Source organism: Amblyraja radiata, chromosome 7, assembly GCF_010909765.2.
Source record: "Amblyraja radiata isolate CabotCenter1 chromosome 7, sAmbRad1.1.pri, whole genome shotgun sequence".
NCBI classification, from domain to species: Eukaryota; Metazoa; Chordata; class Chondrichthyes; order Rajiformes; family Rajidae; genus Amblyraja; species Amblyraja radiata.
In genome coordinates, this window is record NC_045962.1 from 23,472,317 (window position 1) to 23,493,501 (window position 21,185).

Below are 21,185 nucleotides of genomic sequence, written 5' to 3' on the forward strand. Positions count from 1 at the left end.
AAAGAATGTGAAGATAACATTACTTTGAATAATCTCTTTCCTTTATGATATTGATTTATTAGACCAAATCAAGCCAAATTTAACTGATCACCCACAACATCCATTTACCCACACGTTTGCAGGATATTAAGCCAAATCTCTGTGCCATGGAGATTTCCAATGAGTTGTTACAATGCTGCAGAGGCAAGTAGAGTCCAGGGGGTGCCCCTGGAAAACCCTGGCACCCTTTTATGGGAGGCAAATCAGTGAATGAAACTTTTGTGATCTATCAAAGCCAAGATTGTCATTTAAAAGATTTTGAATGTATCTAATATTCAGAGACCTTAAGTAACTATTACAATGAATTAATCATTTAAAAAAAATTAGTCACTTCATTTTTTTAAATGAAATAATTAAACCCATTAACTGACTTAATTACACATTTCTTCAGGTTGGGCCAGGCCTATCTGGTGTAAGATTGGAGAGGTAAATTCCCCAGCATCTCACTTTTAGGACTCCATGTAGATTTCAGCAATAATGTGGAATGACATTCAGTCTTAAATCCATCATTGAGACCAGTCCTGAATTGCATGTGGGGGGCCACTCAGTGCTACTAGTCACAGCAGACACATTGAAAATGACATCAGGATTTTGTTGCAATATCTTTTATTAGAATGTTTAATCTGGAAGCCTTCATAAAGTCATACAACATGGAAACAGGCCCAACGTCCAAGCCGATTAACATACCCCATCTACACTTGTCCCACCTGTATGCCTTTGGCCCATATGCATCTAAACCTATCCCATCCATGTACTGTTTAAATGTGTCTTAAATATTGTGATAGTACCTGCAGCAACTACCCCCTCCAGCAGCTCGTTCCATATATCTACCACCTATGTCTATAAATAAAATGCCTCGCAGATTCCTATTAAATCTTTCTCCCCCTCACCATAAACCTATGGTTCTTGATTCACCTACTCTGGTAAAAGACTGTGCATTTACCCTATCTATTCCTCTATAGAGACCTCACCTCTATAAGTTCACCCCTCATCCTTCTGCATTCTATGGAATTGAGTCCTCGTCTGCTGAACCTCTCTCTGAAAAAAATAATATTTCAGACACAACTAACTTCTGAGAGGACAGAGAAACTATGAGAGGGATCTTCACCCATTCTCTATATGCACAAAAATTACAGGAAAATTAGCTACAATTTTTTTAATCCATTATAAAATGAGTAGACAAAAAAAAAAACAATTTTGTCGGCGGACATTTGGGAAATAAATTCAGTGCAATTCAGTCAAATGTACATTTTTGAAAAACAATTCCTTTCTTAAGAAGTTGCTTTCACTTCATCCTTGCTGTCCCATGGTGTGCTGACAAATGTTGGTGACTCCTGGACTGATTTCAGGATCTTGCTGCAAAGGGTGGGAGTAGCACATTAGAGTGTGAGCATATGTCAGGATAAGCATGTGTCTATTCTGGCGTGCTGACCTTCTCAGAAACAAACATGGTCAGTGCCTGCAACTACTTACAAGGCATGGGCATCAGCTCCTGTGAATAAATTGTGGAGTGGTTTTATGCTTCAGAATAAGTAAAAAATAAATTTGCTTCTCTGCTGCCATCTTGTGGATTTTCATTCATGATTATATTTATTTTGACATTTGAATCGCATAAAAAAATTAATCAATGAATGATCTTGAAATCCAAAAATTAACTTTTAGTGTAACCTTTTTAAGTGGAGTAAATGTTCAGAGAGTATACAACTTCTTCTTTTGTAGTCCAGTTATGTAGTTCTTTAAGTGACTGATAGGCCCAGATTCTGACACAGTTGGGGCAGGAGATGCTTAACAATGTAGGCTTGTAGATGGTTTGTGCAGTGGTTTGCACATTCTGCCATTTTACTGGCTTCTTTATGCTTGTGAGTGGAGGATCTCAATGCCATCATCCAAAATGCATCTACTCCAATTAGAGAAGTCATGCACTAAGTGGGACTACATATTTTCAAGGAGGCTTACAGAATATCTTGAATCAATTGCCCTGTCCACCTTTTGGCAAGAGCCACAGTTCAGAGCAGAGTACTTTGGCAGTCTAGATTTGAGCATACAAATAACATGGTCTGCCCATCAGAGTTATCAGTCTTTTTCAAGCCTCTTTGCTGGGGATTTTGGCCTGGGAAAATTTGCTGTTGAGGATGATTTCCCTGCTAGTGCTTTTGAAGGATTTTGTAGTGACAGCATAGATGGTACTTGTCTATACTTTGAGGTACCTGCTACTTGATGGCCCACATGCCAAATAATTTACTTCAGAGGCCTGATAGGTGAAGAGCATGAACTCAGAGTGGATAGACATATGCAATGCTTTAGCCATTACAGAAACTTGGCTAAGGGAAGGACAGGAGGGGCATCTTAATGCTACAGGAAAGACAAGAGATGGGGTAAAAGAGAGGAAATTGCTTTATTGGTGAAAGAGAATATCACAGTAGTAGTCCAACGGATTATCCAGTGAAGCTGCATGGGTGGAACTGAGAAATAAAAGGGGGATGCTTGGAACTGCTACACAGTAGGCAGCGAATTGCGTGCTTGGATTGAAGTAAAACTGCAGTAAAACAACCTCCAACTCACTTCCTTTGCAGACTGGAAGGCTCATGTCCTTCCACCGAAAAATTAAAATGTGTTGAATTCCTTCGCTGTCCTTCAAAATAATAGATAGTGCAAGTGAATTAGCGGGCAGGATGGAAGTTAGTAGTAAAGTTGATGAAGAGGACAAGTTCTGCAGGAGGCAGTCCCCAGCGAGTCATCGAAGTAGCAGAGAAAGAGTTGGGGGATTGTGGCAGTGTACGTTTGGTACAAGGACTGTTTGATGTAACGAACAAAAAGGAGCATATTGTTAGAGCCCATGCAAGTGCCTGGGCTACATATTTACTTGAAGAAAGTGAGAGGAGTCAGAAGAGAAGTCGTTGACGGTGAGGACAAGTTCCGCCAGGCAGGGGAGAGTCGAGGGGAACTGACGTGGGTCTCTGTTCAAGGAAGAAGCGGGTGGCCTTGAGACCTTCCTGGTGGGGGATGGATGTGGAAAGGGAGTTGACATTGATGGTAAAGATGAGGCAATGGAGACCTAGGAATCAAAAGTTATCGAAGTGTTGAACAGTGCGTCTTGGATGTTGGTCAAAAGGGACTGGACAAGGGGGGGATCAAGATAGAGTCAAGATATTTAGGGATGGGCTCTGTAAGGCATGAGCAGGCAGACACAAGATTCTGTAAGGCATGAGCAGACAGACAGACACATGAGGTCTGCTCGGGCTCTCCTGTTTGTGGATTTTGAGAACAAAATAGAAATGGCAATCTGGGGCAGGAAAATATCAGATTGGAGGATGTGGAGGGGAAATCGCCAAAGGTGATGAGATCAGTAACAGTCTGGGAAATGGTGGCATGGTGTTCAGGACATGGTTAACACCCAACAGTGGTTTGGTTGTTGATAAAAGTCTGTTTGGTTGGGGTTAGGGCTAGGGTCAGTCCCAGGCTCTGAGGAGGGCAGAAGGTTGGGCAGGGGGCTTGGAGGACGTACTATGGCAGAATAGAGTGATAGAGCCATACAGCATGGAAACAGGCCCTTCAGCGCAACTTGCCAACGCCGACCAACATGCTCCATCTACACTAGTTCCACCTGCCCATGCTTGGCCCCTAACCCTCCAAACCTATCCTATCCATGTACCTGTCTAAATGTCTCCTAAATAAGATGATAGTATAGATGATGGGGGCTCGGAGGGGAGGAGGCATGAGGGGTGGTGGAAGAGTGTGCGGTAGGTGAAGTGACATGGTCCAACTTAACTTGTCAGATCGTTGAAAGGCAAATGCTACTAAATTCTACTACCATCTCAGGTTGATATGACTGTCAATAAACAATAGGTGCAGGACTAGGCCATTCAGCCCTTCGAGCCAGCACCGCCATTCAATGTGATCATGGTTGATCATCCCCAATCAGTGCCCCGTTCCGGCCTTCTCCCCATATCCCCTGACTCCGCTATTTTTAAGAGCCCTAGCTCTCTTTTGAAAACATCCAGAGAACCTGTTTCCACCGCTCTCTGAGGCAGAGAATTCCACAGACTCACCACTCTCTGTGAGAAAAAGTGTCTCTGTTGCTAAATGGCTTACTCCTTATTCTTAAACTGTGGCCCCTGGTTCTGGTCTCCCCCAACATCGGGAACCTGTTTCCTGCCTCTAGCGTGTCCAAGCCCTTAACAATCTTATATGTTTCAATGAGATCACCTCTCATCCTTCTAAACTCCAGAGTGTACAAGCCCAGCTGCTCCATTCTCTCAGCATATGACAGTCCCGCCATCCCGGGAATTAACATTGTAAACCTACGCTGCACTCCCTCAATAGCAAGAATGTCCTTCCTCAAATTAAGGGACCAAAACTGCACACAATACTCCAGGTGTGGTCTCACTAGGGCTCTGTACAACTGCAGAAGGACCTCTTTGCTCCTATATTCGATTCCTCTTGTTATAAAGGCCAACATGCCATTCGCTTTCTTCACTGCCTGCTGTACCTGCATGCTTACTTTCATAGACTGATGTACAAGGACCCCCAGATCCCGTTGTACTTCCCCTTTTCCCAGCTTGACGCCATTTAGATAGTAATCTGCCTTCCTGTTTTTGCAACCTCATATTTATCAGCATTAAACTTAATCTGCCATGCATCTGCCCACTCCCCCAACCTGTCCAAGTCACCCTGCATTCTCATAGCATCCTCCTCACAGTTCACACTGCCACCCAGCTTTATGTCATCTGCAAATTTGCCAATGTTACTTTGAATCCCTTCATCCAAATCATTGATGTATATTGTAAATAGCTGTGGTCCCAGCACCGAGCCTTGCGGTACCCCACTAGTCACTGCCTGCCATTCTGAAAGGGACCCGTTAATCCCTACTCTTTGTTTCCTGTCTGCCAACCACTTCTCTATCCATGTCAGCACTCTACCCCCAATACCATGAGCTCTAATTTTGCCCACTAATCTCCTACATGGGACCTTATCAAATGCTTTCTGAAAGTTCAGGTACACTACCCCCACTGGCTCTCACTTGTCCATTTTCCTAGATACATCTTCAAAAAATTCCAGAAGATTAGTCAAGCATGATTTCCCCTTCGTAAATCCATGCTGACTCGGACTCATCCTGTTACTGCTATCCAAATGTTCGGCTATCTCATCTTTTATAATTGACTCCAGCATCTTCCCCAGCACTGATGTCAGGCTAACTGGTCTATAATTCCCTGTTTTCTCTCTCCCGCCTTTCTTAAAAAGTGGGATAACATTAGCTACCCTCCAATCCCCAGGAACTGATCCTGAGTCTATAGAACATTGGAAAATTATCACCAATGCATCCACGATTTCTAGAGCGACTTCCTTAAGTATCCTGGGATGCAGACCATCAGGCCCTGGGGATTTATCAGCCTTCAGTCCCATCAGTCTATCCAACACCATTTCCTGCCTAATGTGGAATTTCCTTCAGTTCCTCTGTCACCCCAGATCATCTGGCCAATACTATATCAGGAAGATTGTTTGTGTCCTCCTTAGTGAAGACAGACCTGTTCAACTCATCTGCCATTTCCTTGTTCCCCATTATAAATTCACCTTTTTCGGTCTTCAAGGGTCCAACTTTGGTCTTAATTAATTTTTTCCTCTTCACATATCTAAAGAAGCTTTTACTATCGTGCTTTATATTCTTGGCTAAGAAGACTGTTTTCCATTATTTTCCACTGGGGATCATTCCTTTGTAAACTGTGTGCAATTGCTTAAATAGCGCAAAGAATGATAACCACTTTGCATCACTGTTATTTTCAAAAGGAGTCAAAGTTATTTCAGGCCGAACCTGTGTTCAGTGCATAATTCATGCCTTTCTAACCAATTATACCTAATCACCTCACAGTGGGGTTTTGACTTATATAACATGTGTTTGTAGATATTGTGAACCCACTGGTTGACAAACGAAGCGTTCACACTTTATGTAAGTTGTTTAATTAGTTGCTAATGGAAGTTTTCACATGCAAAGACACTATTATCGCTACATCCTAATAATTTAATGTTCTGTTTTATTACACGGCATACAGTGCATTCAGAAAGTATTCAGACTGCTTTACCTTTTCCACATTTTGTTACATTACAGCCTTATTCTAAAATGGATTAAATTATTTTTTTTAATCATCAATCTACATAAATACCCCATAATAAAAAAGCCAAAGCAGGTGTTTGCAAATTATTAAAAAGAAATACCAGAAATATCACATTTATATAATATTCAGACCCTTTGCCATGACACTCAATATTGAGCTTAGGTGCATCCTGTTTCCATTTATTATCCTTGAGATGTTTCTACAACTTGATTGGAGTCTACCAGTGGTAAATTAAATTGATTGTACATGATTTGGAAAGGCACACACCTGTCTATATAAGGTCCCACAGTTGACAGTGTATGTCAGAGCAAATACCAAGCCATGAAGATGAAGGAATTGTCCATAGACCTTCGAGACAGGATTGTGTTGAGACACAGATCTGGTGAAGGGTATAAAACAATTTCTGCAGCATTGCAGGTCCTGAAGAGCAGAATGGCCTCCGTCATTCTTAAATGGAAGAACTTTGGAACCACCAGGATTCTTCATAGAGCTGGCTGCCCGGCCAATCTGAGCAATCTGGGGAGAAGGGCCTTGGTCAGGGAGGTGATCAAGAACCCGATGGTCACTATGACAGAGCTCCAGAGTTCCTCTGTGGAGATGGGAGAACCTTCCAGAAGGACAACTATATCTGCAGCACTCCACCAATCAGGCCTTTATGGTAGAGTGGCCAGACGGAAGTCACTCCTCAGTAAAAGACACATGACAGCCATTTGGAGTTTGCCAAAAGGCACCTAAACAAGATGCTCTGGTCTGATGAAACTAAGATTGAATTATTTGGCCTAAATGCCAAGTGTCATGTCTGGAGGAAACCAGGCACCGCTCATCACCAGGCCAATACCAGGCCTACGGTGAAGCATGGTGGTGGCAGCATCATGCTGTTGGGATGTTTTTCAGCGGCAAGAACTGGAAGACTAGTCAGGATTGAGGAAAAAATGAACGGAGCAAAGTACAGAGAGATCCTTGATGAAAACCTGCTCCAGAGCATTCAGGACCTCAGACTGGGGCAAAGGTTCACCTTCCAACAGGACAACGACCCTAAGCACACAGCCAAGACAACGCGGGAGTTGCTTCGTGACAAGTCTGTGATTGTCCTTGAGTGGCCATGAACCTCATCGAACATCTCTGGAGGGACCTGTAAATAGCTGTGCATCGACGCTCCCCGTCCAACCTGACAGGGCTTAAGAGAATCTGCAGAGAAGAATGAGAGAAATTACCCAAATACAGGTGTGCCATGCTTGTTGCGTCATACCCAAGAAGACTTGAGGCTGTAATCGTTGCCAAAGCTGCCTCCAAAAAGTACTGAGTAAAGGGCCTGAATAATGTAAATGTGATATTTCTGTTATTTATTTTTAATGACTACAAAAATGTCTAAACACCTGTTTTCGCTTTTTATGATGGGGTATTGTGTGTAGATTGATGGTTAAAAAAAAAAGAATTTAATCCATTTTAGAATAGGCTGTAATGTAACAAAATATGGAAAAAGTGAAGGGGTCTGAATACTTTTTGAATGCACTGTGAGGATTCACTTGTGTGCTATAAACAAACATCATACATTTGTATTAAACCATCTGGTACATTAATTGGTGATCTGACAATAAATTTGAACTTGAACGTATAGTGTAGAAACAAAGAACTGAAGATACTGGTTTATACTAAAGATGGACAGAAAGTGCTGGCATAACTCAGCAGGCCAGGCAGCATCGCAGGAGAAAATGGATGGGTGAGGTTTTGGGTTGGGACCCTTCTTCAGAGTCTGCAGAATTAGTACAGATAGTATGCCACATGAATAAACAGCAACTTTCTATAAAAAGCGGTAATGGATTGTAACCAAATAGTAATAATGCCGCTTTCAAAGCATTTCGTAATTTTGTTTTTGACTTATTGTTGACAATGGCGCATTAGCGTGTGAGGTGAATAGTTTATTTTAGAAAGCTAAACACTTTAGAAAGGTAAGATACACCGGGGTCGACGGTGAATAGCAGTAGTTGTTACTGAATAATAATGCAGAAAAATTCAAGCACAGTTTGTAGGAAGGAACTGCAGATGCTGATTAACCATTAGAGTATAACCATATGTCGTATGTCACACAGAGTATGTCGTACTTCTGTGATTTTCCTGACATTTGTAATCAACCATTCTGAATAAGACATGCTATGTCTGATATATCTATACTTATAGAAGAAATTACATAATTTATCTTTTATCTCTCAAAGCTCATCTTCAACCTTTTAGTTTCAGATTGTCAATTAAAATTGTGTCTGAGAAACCATATGACCTGCTCAATGTAAAAAGGACCAATCTACTTCACGAATCAGAATTTCTTATAACACAACTTGAACTGGAATTCAAAATAATTGGAACTGTCAATTAGTTTAATTGAAATCACAGAATGCTGAGGTATTGTTTCCTGCATTTGCACATTAATTCCAGGTAAAGGCTTGGCCATGTGCACCATTGACAATTCAATCAGAATAAGTTAATCAAATCCACAAAACAGTAATTTATTGAAAGCTTTCCTATAAAATACCAAGTAAAGTAAAAGGACAATGAATGTGATCAACCTGAATATCAGGTGTAAGGCATTGGTACTGCACACTGGTGTTCTCAATACCTGTATGCTTTCGAATAGTTCCTCTCAGCATTATCACTATCCAACATCTGTAATCAAAGTTTTGTTTTGAGTGATTCTAATAGCCTGACAATAGCTGCAATATAATTTCACAGCTGGAATTGGATCTCATTTTTTAAATTAATAACATTGATTGAAACCACAAATAAATTCTGTTCTTTAAATCCTTGACAAAGGACGTTACCTATAACATGGTGAAGGGCTTTTGACCATATAACAATCTTATGAACCACAATATTAACTACAGTTTTATGCTAAAATTCACAAGAAATGTAAGGGATGCTTAAAAATCAACCATCTAACACTGCAATGAAGACATTTTCATCAGATTTTCCACATTAGCTGGTTGCTTTCTGTGTTTTAAATGTTTGTTAAACATTCAAGTGACAAAATAGTGTATTGATGTTACCTCGTAATTGTATTGACAGGGGTTTGATGTACTTGGAGGCGTAGAGAACCAGTTGAATCAACTCAATTTTAAGGCTCTTGGTTTGCCAGAACTCGCTAAAGAACATAAGATTCTGTGCCAGGCAATCGAGGATGCAACTTCAGATGCTCTACTGAAGGGACAAATGCTCCTGAGTAAAGTTGACATTCAGAGGTAAGGAATGGACGGCACTAAATAGTGCATTAAGACTGCACAAAATTCCATTGAGCGCAAAATCTGTGAAACTGCACATTTCCTACAGACAGAACAGTCATAGTCACACTTTGCTTGCCACATAAGTTATGCAGGAAATAACTTGATATTACAAAATAGACACATGAAGATTTTTTTTTTCAAGGATATTCTTCAGAACTGTTAAGTGTATTTTGTAATGCATGTTGTCCAGGTTCAGCATTGTATTCCGCATCCTAAACAACCTGTGAATCTAATGTTGGTTGGTGTTCGTTTATCTTGTAGCTCATCTGACTATCATAAGTTGATTATTGTTAATATCTTTGAAAAACCTTTCTTTGAAAATCTATCAATATTGATAATACACAAAAGATAACTGCCTCTCACAGCATTATTGTAGTGCTCTAGAATGGATTGGCATGGATTCACGTGTTTGTTTCAAGGGGGTCACTCACCAAAGCCTCTCTGGAAAGGTTTAATTTTAATTGGTTTTATTTTTAACTATCACTGACTTGGTTTTCTGGGCCTTAAGAAATCCAGTAGGTAAAAGGTACTGAGAAAGACAGGATCCAGAAACTAACAAAGGTAGACAAAAACGCTGGAGAAACTCAGCGGTGAGGCAACATCTATGGAGTGAAGGAATAGGTGACGTTTCGGGTCGAGACCCTTCTCCAGAAATTAACTGCCAGTACAGTCTGTTGAAAAGCTGTTTTCGCAGCCCAGTAAGCTCTCTCGCAATAATCCACTGCCCTGTGACTAAAACATAATGTTCAGAAAACCCATTTTAGTATTCAGTAAATGAATTTTAAAATATTTTCCTTCAATATTAAATAATAGATGTAATATTAATAATAATTAACTATTAATTAAATGATAGATTTAAGAAAAGTTCACAAAATTATCATGTGTACAACTTTAAAAAGTTGATTTTCAGAACAGTTTTTCAAAGTATTGTTTTTTCTGGATTTGTACAGGTGTCAGGGGTTAAAGGTTCTCCTGACAAACCCAGGAGAATGGGGTTGAGAGGGTTAAGATGGGTCAGCCATGATTAGATGGCAGAGTAGACTTGATGGGCTAAATGGCCCAATTCTGCTTCTATAACGTATGAACTTATGAAATCAAGAGCATTTTGACGCAGCATTTCTGTGTTCGGAAAATTATTGCATTCATCGCTGGATAATGAAGGTAACGTTTCAGTTTTCATGCGTGTTCATTGCATCTCAGCTTTTGCAAGATGCCTGAAGTGAACAGCTGCTCCATATCCACTTATTGAATAGTTCCTTCTCACTGTTATGGGGAACCTGTTAAAGATATGATCTCCACTTATTACATTTCCAATCCTCATTCTAAATTGCCCAGAGCCATACTTAAAACACTGAATAAGCAGTCAATCAATGACTTAATCCAGATAATTATTTATATATACACATTTAACTGCTGTTCAGAATAGCCTGTCGTGTTTTTTTCCAAATTGTCCAGACAAATATAAAGGCGACTTTCTTGTCAAGAGACTTCCAATGCTGGTCTGTCAATTGTCCATAGGTCACAGCAAGACAGCAAGGAAAAAGAATAGGTATATTTATATAATTATAGATTTTGAGATTTGTTTGGTAGAGATTTAAAGTGAAGATAAACTTATCATTTTATATACCGATAATAGACACAATTTTGTCCATCTTTTCAAAACTTATTTGGGTGGTGAATTATAATAATGTGCTGATACAGTCTAATAAAAGACTCAGCAGGCGAAGTAACAGCTGAGAGAAGAAAAGTTAGTGTTTCAGATTGAAGATTCTTGATCAGAATTGGATTGTTAGTTTTAAATTGCAGAGATGATGGGAGAGGAAATGAGATGGAGAGGTTCAAGGAAATATCCCTGACAGAGTGAGACCATGTTGCGCTGTGAATGAAGTCACCTGGTTGACGGTTTAATCAGTGAAGATGAGGCACGTAGAAGCTGTAAATTACAAAGTAAATGTTTACTGAATGTATCTCTGCTCAGATATTGCCTGATATGTTATGCATTTCCAACATTCTGCTTTTGCTTTCAGTCTCTGCAACAATGCTGACTACATTTCACAGCATTTACATACCCCTTTGTTTTTCTTCTTTTTGCTTTTCAATTCCATTTGTTTTATGTGCAAATATAACTTTTTGAAAAATGAGCTTTGGGTCTGATTTAAAAATTTTGTAGGTAGTTCCGGTTAAACTTTGGTATGCGATAGATTCCAAATGCTCAAATTTGCAAGGTCAGAGGGATGATTTGCTTTTCATAGAGGGCGTGTAAGTTACAGATGCCTGGCTATTTTTATCATGTGAATACCCTGAATTCATTTTGTGCTCCCTCAGTCCCTTTACTGGTTATGGAGATGTATCAGCAGCTGTGTCTGTGTGTTTCATTTCAGGGCTGTTGGAATTCAGGAGATGATTGGCTACATTCAACAGAGAGTAGGTCAACTGACTGAACAATGCTTTGCTGATAAGGAATTAGCTTCAAAGAAACAGCAACTGGCTGCTTCATTTGATGATCATATTGAAAAGGTATAAAACAATACATTATATACAAATAAATGTATTCCTTTTAATAAAGCCAGTTTCTTAATTATGTTAGGAAACCCCGAAGAACGGATTTGGCTATTATTCTGAATACGTTTTTTTTCTCTTCATTTTTCGTTCTTGGGATGTGATTGTCTCTGGCATGGCTAGCGTTCATTCAGACAACCCCAGGCATAACTGACAAGGCAGTAGTGAGTGATTTATCAACATACAACAATCTATACGATGAAGGTCCTTCACAATGTTGTCACAAAGAGAGTTCCAGGATTTTATGTAAAGGAACATTGGTATATTTACTTACCAGCATGCTGTGGGAGTTAAAAGGGAATATGTAGTTACGGTCGGTTTTATATCAACCAGCTTGATGAGATGCTTCACAGCAACACTGAGGTGGCGCACTCTGCAACCAAATTTTGCTGATAATTGAGAGTTAATTTTTAGGGCAGTGGTTGGATGTCAATCAAGCAAGCTGTCTTATTCTGGTTGATGCTGAAGTCCTTGAGTATTGTTGGAGTCGCAGTCATCCAGGTAAATAGAGAGGGTTCCAATATTCTCCTGTCTTTATCATCTTCAGAAACCCTTGTGAAAGTGAGCTTGCTGCATCTTTTCCAGTGGACTCTTGAAAGTTCAGTTAACATCAATTATGCAGCATTTAATTCAACAAAATGTATCTCACTTACCAGTCGGGTTGTTGGTCATGGCCAAACATTGTGTATTCTTGCTCACTTTCTCCTCAGTGACCAGTGAATATCAATGTCTTTTGCTCACTTTTAATATTTCAATGAACACTGATCGCTTCACAAGCAATCATTATTAACAAGTATCAATATGTCCAATCATATAAATACTTTAATATGGGGATGATATGTATACGAACTGTTTACCACTACAGTCATCTTCGAAATAATAGAATGTTATGGTTATAGTTACTTTTTACAAAAGTATAGGCAGTAGCAAACATTATCAATCATTGCAAATTCAAAAAAGGCTTGATCATCTAAAAATAGAATTCAAATTATATTCAATTTTCACTTACAGAAATACAAACACATTACATATTTTTGGAGGTGCAATATTATGGTGATCACTATCATAAACATCTTGAAGAATTATCTTAACAGATTAAAACAATTAACAGATGATTTCAACTTGTTTTTTTAAATACACAAAAAGTGAGCTTTATCCTGGAATTTGTCATTTTGCCAAGACTTTGACAGAGGCACAAATTTAACAGCTTAAGGGAATCATTTCTATAGCAGGGTAGCCAAAACAGAGCAATCCAAGTGCAGCCTCAGCAATGTCTTGTATAAATGTGACATAACGTTATATCTCCTATACTCCATTCCCTGACTGCATCGCCACTCCACCCATCTATCTGCAATGACGCTTTCAGGGAACTATGCACTTGAATAGGGACATCTTTATTGTACGTATAAGATTCTGTGGAGGTGTATAAGACTGATGCAGCTCTAGAAGACTTTAGTTAGGTTGCATTTGGAGTATGGCGTGCACTTCTGGTCGCCCTGTTAAAGGAAGGGCGCCTGGGGTTGCCAGGTAAATAGAGAGGGTTCCAATATCTCTATTTGGAGGGTTCGACCAGAGGGTAATAGAGAGGGTTCCAATATCTCTATTTACCTGGCAACCCCAGGCATCCCTTCCTTTAATAGGGCGACCAGAAGTTTGGAGAGTTCGACCAGAGGGTAATAGAGACTTTGGAGAGGGTGCAGAGGAAGTTTGCAGAATGCTGCCTAGATTAGAGGATTTTAGCTACAAGGAGAGGTTGGATAAAACAGAATGTTTTCTCACGAACCTCAGAGGTTGAGGGGAAACTTGATAGAAGAATATATGAAAGGCGTGGATAGAGTAAACAGTCAGAAACTCTTTCCCGGGGCAGAAACGTCCAACACTAGAGGATGTAGCTGTAAGGTGAGAAGGGAAAAGTTTAATGGAGATATGTGGGTAAGTTTTTTCACACACAGAGTGGTGGAGGCTTGGAACACTTTGTCAGGGGTGGTGGTGGAGGCAGATAGAATAGTGGCATTTAGTTAGGCACATGGAAGAGTAAGGAATAGAAGGATATGGATCATGTACAGGCAGATGAGATCAGTTTAACTTGTCATTATGTTCGACACAAACATTGTGGGCTGAAGAGCCCATTCCTGCACTGCACTGTTCAATGTTCTATGTTTGACTGGGTAAATAATATGAGAGAAGTTTATTTAGTAACGTGAATCTCGAACAAAAAAATAACTGACATCTGGAGGAATTTATTTTCACAAAATCTGTGAAATTCTCCACATCAAAGACCTGTGGATAATGAGTTATTAAGTATATTAAAGGTGATATATTTTTGGATTGTAAAGGAAACAAATTATGGGGATCACACAGAACATTGGAATTGAACCTAACAATCAGATTACATTCAGAAGAAGGGTCTACCCAAAATGTCACCTATTCCTTCTCCAGAGATGCTGCCTGTCCCGCTGAGTTACTCCAGGAATTTGTATCTATCTTCGGTTCAAACCAGCATCTGCAGTTCCTTCCTACATAATCAGATTAGCCATGATCTTTTTGAATAATCAGGTTATGGGCTACTCCTGCTTTTGATACTTTTCCTTTTATCTTTAGCAGTCAGACATTGCAGGATATGACTTCTGAATGACAATTACCGTGGTTGAATATTGACACAATCTAAGCATAAACATTAAGAAAAATGTATTGTACAACATATTAAGGTATTATGTAGGCATCTTTCCTTCAGCATAAGTTTGTACCATCAGAAGAGTCCAGAAATATATTTAGTAATTTCAAAGTTATATTTCTTTGGTGATTTTTTTTCTTACATACAGTATCCTAGGTTACATTCAGCAGTCAACTTTTGTCACCTCTGTATGGTTTAGAAATTTATTCAGTGGACCAGATACTGTATAGATAAAAGAGGAACCCATTTGCAATGCTGAAATTGTGGATATGAAAAGGAGGAAGTTTGGAGGATTTAATTTGAACCTAAGGATTAAGTTTTGAGCTATTTGTAGAGAAGACTGTCCTAGGTTCTCAGCTGCAACTCTGAATGCTCTGCTGGGGCCATGAACAGTCAGGAGAGAGATGGTATTTCTCAACAATGGAAGGAGGGAAGAAAAGATCTATTGCCATTGACAAGAGGCTCGAGGTATAAAGCAGGTGAATACCAAGGCCCTGGAAGAGGTGTGTCAGCTGTTCCTTGACCCAACTTGGCCAGTAAAGGTAAGTGTGTGGCTGTGTTCACGCACTACATCCCTTTCACTTTGTCTTGTCAGACTTAATGTACTTGTTTGTCTTCCTCACTCCCGATCATGCATCCTGTCTGGAAAAACGCATCCCTCACTCCACGTGGAAGCCATTATTACTATAAAGAGTTTGGGCAGCACCCTAGCTTTGGCAATGTCTAAGATGATGTTGACTGTCAATGGCCTCCAGCAATGAGCAGGAGAACTGTTGTTGCATTGCCCTTCGAGCAGAGTGAGGTTCTGGGGAGGGGGATAGAATTAGGAATAGAATGATTATTTATCTCATTCGTTAATGCCACTTCTCCTGATATCATGCCTCACTCCATCTCCCAACGTGTATGACGAACAGTCAGTGACATGGCTCTCATGATTTCTAAGTGCACAGATAACCTGCCACAAACTCCATCCTCGGGTGTCCAGCAGCCTTTCATCATATTGCTGAAACCACAATGCCAGCAGCTTTATACAGAGATGGTAAGCATAGATGGCGAACAGGCATAAGGCTCAATTCATTATGTCATTATTTTATTTCAACCAAAAAAATTGTGAGGCACATTGGCCATTATAATTTGGACCATTCCTGGGTAATGCCTTCATAGAGGTAGGTAGGTGTTATATGTCTTAGGTAACACCTATGATGGAGAGGTCTTTTTATCCTCAAAAGTTGGCGGTTGTTGTACTTGTGATTTAAGGTCAATTCGCCGCCCCCCCCCCCACTCCAATTTTTCCCCTTCTCTTCCATTTGAGGCAGCATGATGGTGCAGAGGTTGCGTTGCTGCCTTACAGAGCCAGGGACCCGGGTTCAATCCTGACTACAGGTGCTTAACTGTATGGTGTTTGTACGTTCTTCCCGTGACCTGCATTGGTTTTCTCCGAGCTCTTCGGTTTCCTCCCACACCTCAAAGGCCGACAGGTTTGTAGGCTAATTGGCTTGGTATAAATGTAAATTGTCCCTCGTATCTGTAGGATAGTGTTAGTCTGCTGGGATCGCTGGTCAGTGCGGACTCAGTGGGCCGAAGGACCTGTTTCCGCACTGTGTCTCTAAACTAAACGTAAACAGAAATTCTCTCATTGCGAAAAGTGCGGGTGATCAATGACATTTTGTCAGCAATACGAAACCCCGTGTACTTTCTGTCCAATGGTTTCCTATATTTAGTAATGTCCTATTAGCCTTCGAGCGTAATCCACTTGAGTTTGTAAAATGCTGACCACAACACCCTTGATGTGTCACGTCTTGCTGGCTGGAGAAGCCTAAAGTAAGGAAACCTTCAGTGAGAGCTATGTTAACTGTGGCTCATGAGGCCTGGCTCTATAGCGGCCAGAAGATTCTTCTCTGTGGGAGGTTTCAGATGTGGCCACCAACAGTGAGAAACAAAACATTCAGACGTACAGTTGCTTAGTGAGATACAGGATGTGATGTAAAGCTTTTGCCTGTACACCATGTTGGGTGGGCATGGGTTTCCGCTGTCCGTTATATTATTTGATAAAGGGCAAGTTCAAAAATGTCTCAATTATTATTTCAAACAAATAATAGAGAATTATCAGATTTGTGTTCGGACACTCTGTTACATATCTTGGGAGCATTAAGCACAGCAATATCACGGAGAATGTGAAGACTCTATCCAGTGTTATAAGGACCAGAAAGAAGAGAATTAAATCATTTCAGCATAAAGGGTTATTTTGTTTGTTTGCTAGAAAATAGCACAATAAGTTATAGAGAAGGGATTAATAACTTTATTGAAGCTCATACTGATAAAAGCAATGAATGAAGTTACCAGCAGTGACCTCCAAGATGTATCAGAAGAGCAACCAGTTGTCACATCACATTGATCATGAAATGACATTCGATATAGCTTCTGGATTTCAAGGAAAGAGCATCTTGACACTGATATATCAGATTTATTTGCTGATTCAGACAACTAACTCTGTCACTAATCTTCCAAAAGTGATGTCCACAGTAATTCAAGGAAAGAGAATTCTGATAGTGACATTTTATATCAATGTTTCTTCTATACCTCAAGATTTAGCAAGAGATATATCCAAGCATTTATTTCACTATTAGTACTTCTTCAATAATGGTTCAATCAGTAGCAAGTCACATCACAAAACGACACAGAAGTTCATGACGCCAAAATAGTACTGAAACAACAAGACAAAGGAAGATAATTTAAAATACTCCAAATGTTGCAATGGAGTTCAATGATTTAAAATGATAGTGTGCGACTAGGTCAGCAAAGATTATTCTCAGTTCAAGAGCTAACACTTTGAAATATACTAAGTTACTACATTTATTTATTCACTTTGGCAACTGGTAATTTTATTGTTTTGAACCATTTAGCGGTTTTCAAAGAAGTAAGAGTTTGGTGATGCACAGAATGAGTCTCATATTGTTTTTCTGCTCATTTTTGTGTATGTTCCAAAACTTAACTATAAGGACCAACTAAATTACCTTTGAAGTTGTGAGATACAAAGAAGTTGGTTTATAACAAGACATTTTGAAGTACTGATGATGAGAAATTTGGAGAATTCTACTCTGTGATGTCACCTGAAGTTGACAATCCACATGAGAGAAAGTGTGAAAAATAGCCTCTTTATTGCTTCCTCCCATTCCTGCTGGGATCGCCTTGGCTGCTCTCAAACATCGCTGTTCATCACCAAAGGATTTTTATCTTATCTTGCCCTCCTACTGCCACTTTGTCAGATATGTGATCCCAGAGGTTAAAAAGGATGTTCAATCTGCCTACTCGGGTCCGGCCCAGGATTTTAATGGAGGTATTAGAATCTGCCAAGCCCTTCAGTGGAAGGACAGCTGCTAACTCTGGGTAGCCTTTGCCATTTTAGGGTCCCTACATCTCTAGTACTGAGCTGGAGTCTCTGCTGCTACACAAATTAGATTTTCTACTTTTACAACAGATGTTCTTTACATTAGCAACTTAAAGAGTAGTTAGAAATACGTGTTGGCATGGTTTTGGATCAGTCAGCAGGCAGAAATACAGCCCCAGGAGGAAAATTTCACACCCCCACCACCAATCTTTATCAGCGTGATTCATTTTCCGTGAATTGAAATTTCAAACCATTTTTTTAAAATGACAATTTGTTGGGATCAGTGGATTTGGTTGGGTTTTGGTGACAGTTTTGTAGGGAACTGCCAGCATTTCTCAATGTAACCAGGTCAGTTTTGGTACTTTCACACAAGTAGGGGTTAGGAGGATGAGATAGATCAGCCATGATCGAATGGAGGAGCAGACTTGATGGGCCGAATGGCCTAATTCTGCTCATATCACTAATTACTTATGACCTTAAGTAAGTCCCACTCTCACTACATGACCTCCTCTGACAATTCCCTGGCTATATTTTGATGAATAACCACAAACAGATCCAACAGGAGTGCAGGATGTTACTTATGTAGGAATGTCGCTGATATTGAGAAATCCTAGAACAACAAAATAAAATTAGATATTTTAAAATTACTCTTTTTATGCTGTCAATTATAAACATTTGAAATTTAGAATATTCTAAAAATATTTGAAAGCATTAAACAAAACACAAATGGTTGCAAAAATACGACTTTTATTGTCCCTCTCTTTGTTCTTGCAAATCTATAATTCCAATTGAAATGAATGTGTTCATAGTCCATGTGCCTGACTTGGAGTTTGACAGCACATTCCCCATTGTAAATGCTGTCTTGTATTTTTGTAACCACTTGTGTTTTTGTTGAACACTTTCAAATATTTTTAGAATATTATAAATATCAAATGTTTATAGTTAACATAGTTAGATTAAAATAATTTTATATTTTATAATTGTCTATTGCATTGCATATCAGTGTCCTTCCTATATAAACGATCTTGAGAGATTTTACAACGTTTATCAGCCCCTTACCCAAACTCCCAGTTGACAAACATTTTAATTCCCCTTCCCATTCCCACACTGACCTTTCTGTCCTGGGCCTCCTCCATTGTCGGAGTGACGAAAAATGCAAATTGGAGCAATGCACCCCATATGTTACCTCATACCTTACAACCCAGCAGTATGAATATTGATTTCTCTAACTTCAGGTAACCCTTGCATTCCCTCTCCCTCTTCATTTCTCCCCCACCCCAGTCATTGTACTAGCTTCAAAGTTATCTTGTTGAGACTCATTGTCTGTAACTCATTTTCACCTAGCCCACAGCTAACAATGGTCTATTTCCTTTATTATTGTTACTTTTTTGCATATTCATTTGTTCTATATTTCTCTATCTATATTACTAAAAGTCTGATCTTGACCACTTTTGGCCCACTGTGCTGCGATTTCCGCGAGAACACCGCCACCTACGCTGTCATTTTTGGCCACCTCGCTCAGAGCCCCACCAGAGGATTTTTCCCATCGCTGAAAAATCAGAGAAATATTAATGTTTTTTTTTAAATGCCATTCTCTCTGCTGCCCCTGCTGGAGGGAGGGGGAGGGACTATAAAACCAGGAAGTGGTGTGCCTCACTCAGTCTCAGCAAGATGGAGGAAGCCAGAGGGTCACATCTCTCTGAGCTCTGAATAACACTGCCTTAATGTGATTTGAAAATGAAAATATGGTTGGTTTGAAGTAAAAAGGCACTGCCTGCAAATGGTTGTTTGGGGGGTTTGGGTTGAAGTAAAAAGGCACTGCCTGCAAATGGTTGTTTGGGGGGTTTGGGTTGAAGTAAAAAGGCATTGCCTGCAAATGGTTGTTTGGGGGTGTTGGGTTGAAGTGAAAAGACACTGCCTGCAAATGGTTGTTTGTCTAAACTTGACAACTTCCTGTTTGCACTATATTGATTTTAGATAAAACGCTACCACTTACGGCTGTGTTTTTTGGCCATCTTACTCAGTTCCCCTCCGCTCATCAGGTGCAGAGGATTCTTCCCATCAATGAAAAACAAATGTGTTATTAGTGTTTAAAAAATGTTGAGAATCTATCTCCTGTCAATCACGCCATAAGGTCACACCTTTTCCGGTGGGAGGGGGAGGGATTATAAAACCCGGAAGCGTGGGTGTGGCTCAGTCTCTGCATGATGGGGGAGGGAGAGGTCATGACTCTGTCTGAGCTGAGAATCTACTGAACACACTGAATGTCTACTGAACTGTGAGTGTAGTGTTTTGTGTGGTTTTATGGTGGTTTCACCCTGCTTGAAATAGTATGAAACTGCATTTGAATGTGGTGTTGTTGCACCCTGCATGAAATGGTATGAAACTGCATTTGAATTTGGTGGCCTTGCACCCTCCTTGAAATGGTATGAAACTACACTTGAATTTGGTGGCCTTGCACCCTGCTTGAAATGGTTGGAAACTGCACTTGAATTAGGTGGCCTTGCACCCTGCTTGAAGTGGTAGGAAGCTGAACATGAATTTGGTGGCCTTGCACCCTCCTTGAAGTGCTATGAAACTGCACTTGAATTTTGTGGCCTTGCACCCTGCTCGAAGAGATAAGAAACTGCACTTGAATTTGGTGGCCTTGCACCCTGCTTGAAATGGAATTTCAAGGAATAGCCGTGAGTCAACTGCCAGCCCACCAGCCGTGAGTGAGTGAGCTGCCAGCACATCAGGCTTGAGGGACTAAGCTGCCATCCCAAGAATCCATTTGACCCACAATGTTCATACCAGCCCTCTGGAGACCAGTAGTCCCTGCAGCCAACAACACCTATACCAGCGCTCCAGAACCCCCCCCCCCTTCTAACACCTATATTCTAACACCTTATTCTTCAGTGTTCTTTAATATTCTTTAACTTATTCGTCACATATAAACATCACACCCCGCTGAGTTACTCCAGCTTTTTGTGTATATCCATCTTTGATAATTAGCAAAGCTAGGAACATATCTTTGTTTGACATCAATGACTTGGAAAGGTGTGGCCGCTTATTCTGCTCAATCCAAGCCACTCTAATACATCATTTAGGTTACTCTCATTGCTCTGGACTTTAATGTTTGGCTCTGTGACTGCCTTGGCTGT

General features: G+C 40.1%; 1 protein-coding gene across 4 annotated transcripts in view; it reads left to right on the plus strand.

Annotated features, from left to right (window-relative positions):
* Nucleotides 1–21,185, plus strand: part of ccdc141 (coiled-coil domain containing 141) — a 103,418-nt gene that overhangs the window by 33,532 nt on the left and 48,701 nt on the right. For all 4 annotated transcript variants that reach the window (XR_004412541.1, XM_033023854.1, XM_033023853.1 and 1 more), the window contains exons 8-9: nucleotides 9,207–9,379; nucleotides 11,803–11,938. Coding sequence is in view for 3 of the 4 variants with exons in the window: in XM_033023854.1 (XP_032879745.1) it covers nucleotides 9,207–9,379; nucleotides 11,803–11,938 (309 nt within the window). In the remaining variant the exon portion in view is untranslated. The remainder of the gene's footprint in view (nucleotides 1–9,206; nucleotides 9,380–11,802; nucleotides 11,939–21,185) is intronic.